We start from the raw sequence: 10,365 nt of genomic DNA on the forward strand, positions 1-10,365 counted from the left end.
TTTACTTGTTTGTGGTTCTTTTAAGTTTAATTTAATAACAACTGCAGTCTCAACAGATGTAGCCTATAGGCGATTGTTCACAAAAGTGTCCATATATTTAATAAAAATGCTACATATTGTACACCCATAACACATATCGCCTAACTACTTACTAGAACTACTTACTAGAACTTCTACCTTTACTTTAGTCATATCTGTCTCTTAGATCGCAAATGTCACAGACACATGTTAACTGATAGCAATTTTTGTGACAATTTAAAAACCTATTAGCCCATATGAAATATTTTTTAACAGTTTTAAAGCATAGCCCAATCTATATAAAAACATTGCCTGAACTCATATCTCATTTCTGATGCAGAAATTATTTTATTGAAGTACCTGACATATATTTATGTTTTTTATTTAAAATATGTCATCAGTGGAAATGAGCTGTTCTGAGTGCTGGCAGGTGACTTCAAATGGGTCTTGGCCAGTCAAATAATGGTGCAGACAGCTGTCCTATCTGTGTTACTGTATGTTACAGATTCCTCCCTTCGGTGAGTTGAACAGCCTTAATAGGCTAAATAGGCTGTAAACTCAGAGTGTACAGCACTTTGAGATATCAGCTGATGTACGAAGGGCTATATAAATTAAAAAATAAAAAATAAAAAAAGTAAGCAAATATTCCGCCTCATAAACACTATCTGACTGCTAGTGTTCAAAGCAGTCTAATGTGTGTGGGTGGCGTCTAAGAGTCAGAAAATATCCCTGGGTGGCGTCTAAGAGTCAATATCCCTGGGTGGTGTGGTTGGTATCTTTAAATGGTGAAGAACACATTTCTTGCAGCCCAGTCACCATGATAGGTTCGGTGGTGTTGTTGCTATTTTTCCTCCTTCTGGTCTTCTTCATCAGGGTCCGCAGACCTAAAAACTTCCCCCCAGGACCCCGTCCCCTGCCCATCCTCGGCAATCTGCTACAGCTGGACCATGTCAACCCCCTCAAAGACCTGGAAAGGGTAAGAGAACTTTACAAAAAATCCACAAACCGGGAAAAATTTGGTTTACACTGGGTTTATTTTTGTGTCACATACTGTATGTTGTCAGCGTTGTCACTGTATGTTTTTTGTGTCATATACTGTATGTTGTCAGTGTTGTCACTGTATGTTGTTTGTGTCATATACTGTATGTTGAATAGTTACCAGTAATTTGGTTTTGTTAGAAGTTGCCCAAACTGTGTGCAGGATATATGGTTTTGTAGCGTCCTTACAAACAACATAATGTTTTTAGAAGTCTTTCAACTAAAGCATCTTTGATACTAAATAAAATGCTATTGTGATTAATGTCAGACCAGCAACAGCCACTAAACTGTGACTGATCCAAAATAGGTCAAGTTCCAAAGGTTTTATCAGGCCTAAATCAACAGTGTCTCTCTCTGCTTTTGAAACAAAGTCCACTTAGTTCACTATGTGTTTAGAGATACAGTATCCTTCATTGACAACCCTCAAAAAGGTTATTGATTTGTTTTGTTACAGACGTTTGTTCATCCATATTAATTTAACCCAGATAGTGAGGAGTGTCAATGATACAATACAATAACTTTTCACAGGAGGTTGGTGGCACCTTAGTTGGGGAGGACGGGCTCGTGGTAACGGCTGGAGCGGAATAGGTGGCATGGTATCAAATACATCATTCCATTTGCTCCGTTCCAGCCATTATTATGTGCTGTCCTCCACTGGAACTGTCAGTAGTTGCTATGGTTTAGTTTCATCTTCAGATGTATCTGACTTGTCACACAACTTACTGTTCAGCTTGGGAACTCTCTCTCCCTCTCTCTACCTCTCTGTTTTCAGCTGAAGAGGCGCTATGGTAACGTGTTCAGTCTGTACATCGGATCACAGCCTGTCGTGTTTCTGAATGGCCTTGAGGCAGTTCGTGAGGCACTGGTAACACGCACAGCGGAATTTTCAGGACGACCAAAACATCTCATGATCAGCGACATCTCAGAAGGCAAAGGTATTGTGTTCTTGACCCCTAGAGTCCCCTAGGCTGGTCCTGGAATAGTTTTATGATGTGTGATATAATTGTATTGGTGTAGGTAGAGGTGACCTTAAATCAGTACAGATAATGCAGAGCACAAACACACACCGCCTTGTCGGTACTGTGTGAACTGCATATGTATCAGTGGAGGCTGCTGAGGGGAGGATGGCTAATAGTAATGGCTGGAATGGAGTCAATGGAATGGTACCAACCACATGGAAACCACATCTTTGATACCATTCTATTGACTCTATTCCAGCCATTATTATGAGCCGTCCTCCCCTCAGCAGCCTCCACTGGTACGTATGTACTGTATGTCTGTGTGTGTGTGTCTAACAGATAGTGATCATACTTCGTAACTCTCTTGAGTTGTGTTCTTAAAGAAATTCCCAGCCAGTGGTCCCAGTTGATTGGTGTTTACTCGCTTGCATATATACCAGATATATCAGACTGGGCATATATATCAGACTGGGCATTTTGTAATCAAACATCATAACAATGTCAAAAATAGCACAAAATACAATAAATGTAAGTACCTGATGATAGACAAAATGAAGCACATTAGATCTGCTGGATAGAAGTATGTTGACAACTGTAGATTTGTGATTTGTCTGTTAGCATGGAAATAACTGTGAATTAGCAGTGCGCTAACATGACCACTACATTTAGAGCATGCTAGCTAACTCACTTATAGAGCAGTCATGCATACAAAACCACATCACAGGAAGCCCCCCAATATCTAATATACTGTTCACAGTACTGTACACAGTACCGGTGAAAAGTTTGGACACACCTACTCATTCAAAGGTTTTTCTTTATTTTTACTATTTTCTACATTGTAGAACAAAAGTGAAGACATCAAAACTATGAAATAACACATATGGAATCATGTAGTAAAAAATATATTTTTTAAAGTAGCCACCCTTTGCCTTGATGACAGCTTTGCACACTCTTGGCATTCTCTCAACCAGCTTCACCTGGAATGCTTTTCCAACAGTCTTGAAGGAGTTCCCACATATGCTGAGCACTTCTTGCCTGCTTTTTCTTCACTCTGCGGTCCAACTCATCCCAAACCATCTCAATTGGATTTAGGTTGGGTGATTGTGGAGGCCAGGTCATCTGATGAAGCAGTCCATCATTCTCTGTCTTGGTCAAAATGCCCTTACACAGCCTGGAGGTGTGTTGGGTCATTGTTCTGTTGAAAAACAAATCATAGTCCCACTAAGTGAAAACCAGCTGGGATGGCGTATTGCTGCAAAATGCTGTCGCAGCCATGCTGGTTAAGTGTGCCTTGAATTTTAAATAAATCACAGACAGTGTCACCAGCAGTCTCTTCTTCTTATTGGTGTCCTTAAGTAGTGGTTTCTTTGCAGAAATTCGACCATGAAGGCCTGATTCACGCAGTCTCCTCTGAACAGTTGATGTAGAGATGTGACTGTTACTTGAACTCTGTGAAGCATTTATTTGGGCTGCAATCTGAGGTGCAGTTAACTCTAATGAACTTATCCTCTGCAGCAGAGGTCTTCCTTTCCTGTGGCGATCCTCATGAGAGCCAGTTTTATCATAGAGCTTGATGGTTTTGGCGACTGCACTTGAAGAAACTTTCAAAGTTCTTGAAATTTGCCAGAATTACTGACCTTCATGTCTTAAAGTAATGATGGACTGTCATTTCTCTTTGATTATTTGAGCTGTTCTTGCCATAATATGGACTTGGTATTTTACCAAATAGGGCTATCTTCTGTGTACCACCCTACCTTGTCACAACACAACTGATTAGCTCAAATACATTAAGATAGAAAGAAATTCCACAAATGAACTTTTAATGTAAATGTAAAATGTAAATGCATTACAAGTGTGTGCAAAGCTGTCATTAAGGCAATGGGTGGTGACTTTGAAGAATCTCAAATGTAAAATATATTTTAATTTTTTTAACAGTTTTTTGGTTACTACATGTTTCCATATGTTTCATATTTCATAGTTTTCATGTCTTCACTATTTTTCTAGAATGTAGGAAATTGTAAAAACAAAGAAAAACCCTTGAATGAGTAGGTGTGTCCAAACTTTTGACTGGAATTGTATATACATATATATCAAGTACATTTAGACGTCAGGAAATGTACATAGTGAACTCTTACACATTGTAATAGTATTTCAGAACGTGACCTATTGCTTGCATGTCAACATCAGACTGGGAAGAATTGACAATCTTCCCCTATTTGCTAGCATAGCCAATGACAATAAACCTTATTGGCATCTGACTTGAACGAATCAATAGAAATACATAAACATTGAATACATATTTCTGCAGTGGCAAGTGGAAACATAACCAACCCTGTTTCATGTGTCATCAGGGGTCATCATGGCAGATTTTGGCTCCAGCTGGAGGGACCACCGACGCTTTGCTCTGACCACGCTGAGAAACTTTGGTCTGGGCAAACGCTCCATGGAAGAGCGCATCCTTGAGGAGGTCTCCCACATCTGCTCTGCGCTGGAGCGCAATGCTGGTACAGCCACACACAACGTACCACATAGTCATCACCATTCCTATTCATGTCATTATCACCACATACTTAGTATCCAGACTAAAGTTCCGCAATATCAACCAATTAGCGTTACAATATTTACAGTTTTGTATTAACATTGGGGATACAGTAAAGAATGTGGTAATTTTTACTCTACCTATCCTATCAGTGTGTTCAATTTTGGAAGCTCTGTGATTGGTGCTCTTATCTTGTCTGTGTGTATTGCCTGGTGCGGTGATCGTTGCTGTGTCCTGGCAGGCAGTTCGATGGACCCTCAGCACCTGTTCCATCTAGCAGCATCTAACATCATCTGCTCACTGATTTACGGGGAAAGGTTTGAATACGACAACCCAGTCTTCCTCGCCCTCATCAGTAGGATACAGGATTTAACCAAAATTGCTATCGGACCTTGGGCCATGGTACAGAACACTATTATCACTACTACTGCTGCTACTCCACTACTTTTCATTGAAATAATGATAATATAATAATAATATATATAAATCATAATAGAAACCCAGTGTCGTTCCACCGATAGAGTGCCTTTTATGTCCCTCAGCCATTATGTGTGTACATTTTTATGAAACACTCAATTGAACATTTCGATCACATACATCTATGCTCCAACTAAACTAATCCATGTAAAAACAATCCAATAGTGTCGAGGAAATATTGAATCAAACATTTCTCAGATACCGGAACTTGTAAATTCAAATAGACTTTATTAAAAAAGTAACAGAAGCCGAGCAATTCCATGGAACAACTGAATTCTCTTGTTTTAGACCTCAGGTTTTATAGATTTCCACCTTCAGATAACACACATGATCACTCCTCTCTATGTAAATGATTAACACCCCTTGGCCTCTTTCGCCACCTTTATCTTCCCGTTTCAATTCTTGCTTGTTAATGCCCACATCTGACTTATCTTTGCACAGTTTAGATTATATTGGTGGCGACACCACAGTTTTAACACAAAAAATAATACATTTATTGCATATATACAGTGGGGAGAACAAGTATTTGAAACACTGCCGATTTTGCAGGTTTTCCTACTTACAAAGCATGTAAGACACTTCTGTAATTTTTTATTATAGGTACACTTCAACTGTGAGAGATGGAATCTAAAACAAAAATCCAGAAAATCACATTGTATGATTTTTAAGTAATTCATTTGCATTTTGCCCATTATTCATTTAAAAATTCTTCAAGCTCTGTCAAATTGGTTGTTTATCATTGCTAGACAACCATTTTCACTTCTTGTCATAGACTTAAAGTAGATTTAAGTCAAAACTGTAACTCGGTCACTCAGGAACATTCACTGTTTGGTATGTCAACTGCTTGGCGTCCGACCGCAAGGCGCTATAGAGGTCAGTGCGTATGGACCAGTACATCACAGGGGCCAAGCTTCCTGCCATTCAGGACCTCTATACCAGTTGGTGTCAGATGAAGGCCCTAAAAATTGTCTAAGACTCCAGCTAGTCGTAACCTGTTCTCTCTGCTACCACACTGCAATCGGTACAGGAGTGCCAAGTCTAGGTCCAAATGGCTCCTTAACAGCTTCTACCCCTAAGCCATTAGACTGCTAAACAGTTAACCAAATGGCTATCCAGACTATTTGCATTGAGCCCTTTTTTATGCTACTCGCTGTTTATTATCTATGCATAGTCACTTTAACCTTACCCACATGTACATATTACCTAAATATATCTCGACTAACCTTACCACCGCACATTGACTCGGTACCGGTAACCCGTGTACAGTTGAAGTCGGAAGATTACATACACTTAGGTTAGAGTCATTAAAACTTGTTTTTCAACCACTCCATGATTTTCTTGTTAACAAACTATAGTTTTGGCAAGTCGATTAGGACATCTACTTTGTGCATGACACAAGTAATTAATTTTTTACAAAATTACACTATCCCAAAGACACTCTATTTGTTGAATGACACATATTGTCTTTTGTTGTAATCCGACTGAGATCAGAAGAAGGCTTCAAGACACTAATTTATTTTGCTAAACATTTGTAGCTATATTGCTCTATGTCTCTTTGACCTGCTGATCTATCTCTTGTAGCTCTATGATATCATACCTGCCCTGAGGTCCCTACCCTTGCCCTTCAAGAAAGCCTTCCACATCTATGGTGAAATCAAAGAACATGCACAGAAGGCTGTGACCAGCCACAAAAGTTCAAGGGTCTCAGGAGAGCCCAGGGACCTCATTGACTGCTACCTTGACCAGATTGACATGGTAATGAATCAGGAGAGAAATATAACTATGCAAGTTCAGTAAACAGAGACATTTTCAAAGTAGGTCAAACTTGTTGTGTTGTGCTGGCGCTCTAACCAAACATTGGGTTCTAAGTCCTAGGAATGTGTCTGTGTCTGTGTTTGTGTATGTCTCAGACTGGTGATGGAGGCTCCACATTTAATGACGCTCAGATGGTGTTTCTACTAATTGATCTTTTCGTTGCTGGGACAGACACCACTTCCAACACCCTCCGCTGTGCCATGCTACACCTGATGACCAACCAACACATACAGGGTGAGTAAATACACATACAACACATATACTGGGACACATTTTGTATATGGTACACAAAGAGTGTGTGTGTTCCAGAACGCTGTCACCGGGAAATTGAGAACGTTCTTGAGGGACGTTCATACGCCTTGTTTGAGGACCGACACGCCATGCCGTATGTTCAAGCGATGATCCACGAGTCACAGCGGATGGCTGACACTGTTCCTCTTAGCGTGTTCCATATGACCTCCTGCAACACGCAAGTACAAGGCTTCCAGCTGCCCCAGGTGAGCATGGACATGACAACTGATACTCTTACGTAACCGTTTAACTAGCATACTGATTTGGCTACACTCGTTTTGTCTAGGTGTCCTAGGCCTAGCTAAATGGTCTGTAACCTGATTTAATGTGCGCATTACTGTAAGAAGTAAACGTATGTGGACCAGGTGTTGAATGCATGTGCCCCAGGAGACAGCCGAGTTCCGAGTTCAGGGCCAGCTCCTTCTTGACCTCTTGAATCTGCCAGCCCAAGCATATTATCAGTAGTTGTTCAAAGTGGTGACCAAAATACATATAAGCAAAAAGAAACCTCCAAAATATGTCCAAAAATAAAGACTAGCAGGCGGAGAAGCTCCGTAAACACCTCTCTCACGGATTGACTATCTCCTTGAATGCCTTAAGGACCCGGTTGCTGCTGCCCCCGAAGTGTGGAAGTGGTAGTGTGTAGTGTCTATGTACTACCACTAAACTACTCCCCATATCATAACAATATGCTGCTGGTAACCTTAGAACCCTAACATAAAGACGACACCACTCATATCGCGTGCGTTGCAAAATAAATGTAAACATACATGTTATTCAATCATTGCACCCACACTGCTCGCGCGCGTCAACGAGAGTCTGCGTAGCCAGGCGCTAAAATAGAACTTGGTTCTATTTGTGATGCTTGACGTGCTGCAAGTTCCGCCTCTCCCATCTCCTAATTGTTTTTTTAGGACACACTCCAGTCCAGTTGGTGGTGATAATGCACCTTAAAGCTGGTTGCCAACCTCCATATAAAGTCAGAAGAAGAAGAAGCCTGAAGGAGGAGCGATTACTAGAAACAAACTCGGTTTACCCTTTTATCTGTGGATTAATTATCTCTTTCTCCAGTTCTCACCCTAACTACGCTTTCCTCTTTGGTTCTAGGGCACGATGGTGATTCCTAACTTGTCCTCTGTGCTCCATGAAGAGGGCCAGTGGAAGTTCCCGCAGGAGTTCAACCCTGACAACTTCCTCAATGAGGACGGTGAATTTGTGAAACCAGAGGCCTTTCTGCCATTCTCAGCAGGTACAGAGAGAGAGGTAGATCTAGAGGGAAATAGAGAGAGAGGATGCATAGAGATTGAACAAGAGAGATTATGTTGATATAAGTCATTTAAGAGTGTGTATGGTGCATTCGGAAAGTATTCAGACCCCTTGACTTTTTCCACATTTTGATATGCTACAGCCTTATTCTAAAATGTGTTAAATTTTCCACCTCATCAATCTACACGCAAAAACATGTTTTTAGAAATGTTTGCAAATGTTGTAAAAATTAAAAACCTAAATAATTCATTTACATAAGTATTCAGACCCTTTACTCAGTTCTTTGTCAAAGCACCTTTGGCAGCGATGACAGCCTTGAGTCTTCTTGGGTATGATGCTACAAGCTTGGCACACCTGTATTTGGGGAGTTTCTCCCATTCCTATCTGCAGATGTAACGGATGTGAAACGGCTAGCTTAGTTAGCTGTGGTGAGCGCTAAATAGCGTTTCAATCGGTGACGTCACTTGCTCTGAGACCTTGAAGTAGTGGTTCTCCTTGCTCTGCAAGGGCCGCGGCTTTTGTGGAGCGATGGGTAATGATACTTCGAGGGTGACTGTTGTTGATGTGTGCAGAGGGTCCCTGGTTCACGCCCGGGTTTGGGCGAGGGGACGGTCTAAAGTTATACTGTTACACAGATCCTCAAGCTCTGCCAGGTTGGATGGGAGCATTTCTGCACAGCTATTTTCAGGTCTCCCTAGAGATGTTCTATTGGGTTCAAGTCCGGGCTCTGGCTGGGCCACTCAAGGACATTCAGAGACTTGTCCGGAAGCCACTCCTGCTTTGTCTTGGCTGTGTGCTTAGGGTCGTTGTCCTGTTGGAAGATTAAGATTAATAGACAGGTGTGTGCCTTTTCCAAATCATGTCCAATCAATTGAATTTGCCACATGTGGACTTGAATCAAGTTGTAAAAACATCTCAAGGGTGGTCAATGGAAACAGGATGCACCTGAGCTCAATTTTGAGTCTCATAGCAAAGGGTCTGAATACTTAGTAAATAAGGTATTCCTGTTTTATGTTTAATAAATTAGCAAACATTTCGAAAAGCCTATTTTCACTTTGTCACTATTAGGTATTGTGTATAGATTTCTGATACAAAAAATATATATATTTTAGAATAAGGCTGTAACTAACAAAATGTGGGGTCTGAATACTTTCCGAAGGCACTGTTTTTGTAGAAATGGCTTGTCCACCATGTTTATTAGAGCTGTGTTGTCAACATAAATAACTGTGTTTGTGTTCCCCAGGCTCTCGTGTATGCCTGGGAGAAGGGTTAGCGCGCATGGAGCTCTTTCTGATACTGGTGACCTTGCTTCGACGTTTCCAATTTGTCTGGCCTGAACAAGAAGGTGCGCCCGACTTCCGCAAGGTTTTTGGCCTTGCACAGGCGCAAAAACCCTACCGTCTAGGAGTGCGCCTGAGGAGCAGCCAGTGATGGTAAACTACCGTCAGTTTTCACTGAGAAGCAATATCACTAAAGCAGCACATTAAACAATGCTGTACCCTCCATTGAGTGCCTTGTAGTTTTTGCTAACCAATTTTGTGACCTGTGATGGACAGTCGAAATTAAATGACCTCTTTTCATGCATAACAAATGAACCTCCTCAACAGGTAAACATCATGTAACATGTAAAATTATAAATGGGATAGTGATTGTGTTTCATTTTCTCCCACCCATAATTCTTCAAACCACATTCCATACAGAGACACAGTAAACAAACCCAGACACATATAAGATGCAAACATTTCTAATGAAACTAGAGAATAGAATGAAATGTAAGTCCTAAAAACAACACTCTAAGTATTTTTATTTCTTTAGAATTTATTAATTTGAAAAGAAAATGCTCATAGCCCTCTGAACATACAGAACACTACTGGACTGTAGAAACGGTATATACAATATACCAAAACGCAGCGTGGTGGTTATTCATGGTTCTTTAATATAGACACTATACATGAATAAACT

General features: G+C 40.7%; 1 protein-coding gene across 1 annotated transcript; it reads left to right on the plus strand.

The window, feature by feature from the left end:
* Positions 1-775: 775 nt before the first annotated feature.
* On the plus strand, positions 776-9,906 carry LOC110526456 (cytochrome P450 2D14). Its single transcript, XM_036980841.2, has 9 exons — positions 776-994; positions 1,829-1,991; positions 4,367-4,519; positions 4,796-4,956; positions 6,613-6,786; positions 6,942-7,080; positions 7,156-7,343; positions 8,245-8,386; positions 9,647-9,906. Exons 1-9 carry the CDS (start codon positions 836-838, stop codon positions 9,832-9,834), a joined length of 1,467 nt encoding a protein of 488 aa, XP_036836736.1. The 5' UTR covers positions 776-835; the 3' UTR covers positions 9,835-9,906.
* Positions 9,907-10,365: the final 459 nt, after the last annotated feature.

Source organism: Oncorhynchus mykiss, chromosome 6 (assembly GCF_057628025.1).
Source record: "Oncorhynchus mykiss isolate SJ-2025 chromosome 6, ASM5762802v1, whole genome shotgun sequence".
NCBI lineage: Eukaryota > Metazoa > Chordata > Actinopteri > Salmoniformes > Salmonidae > Oncorhynchus > Oncorhynchus mykiss.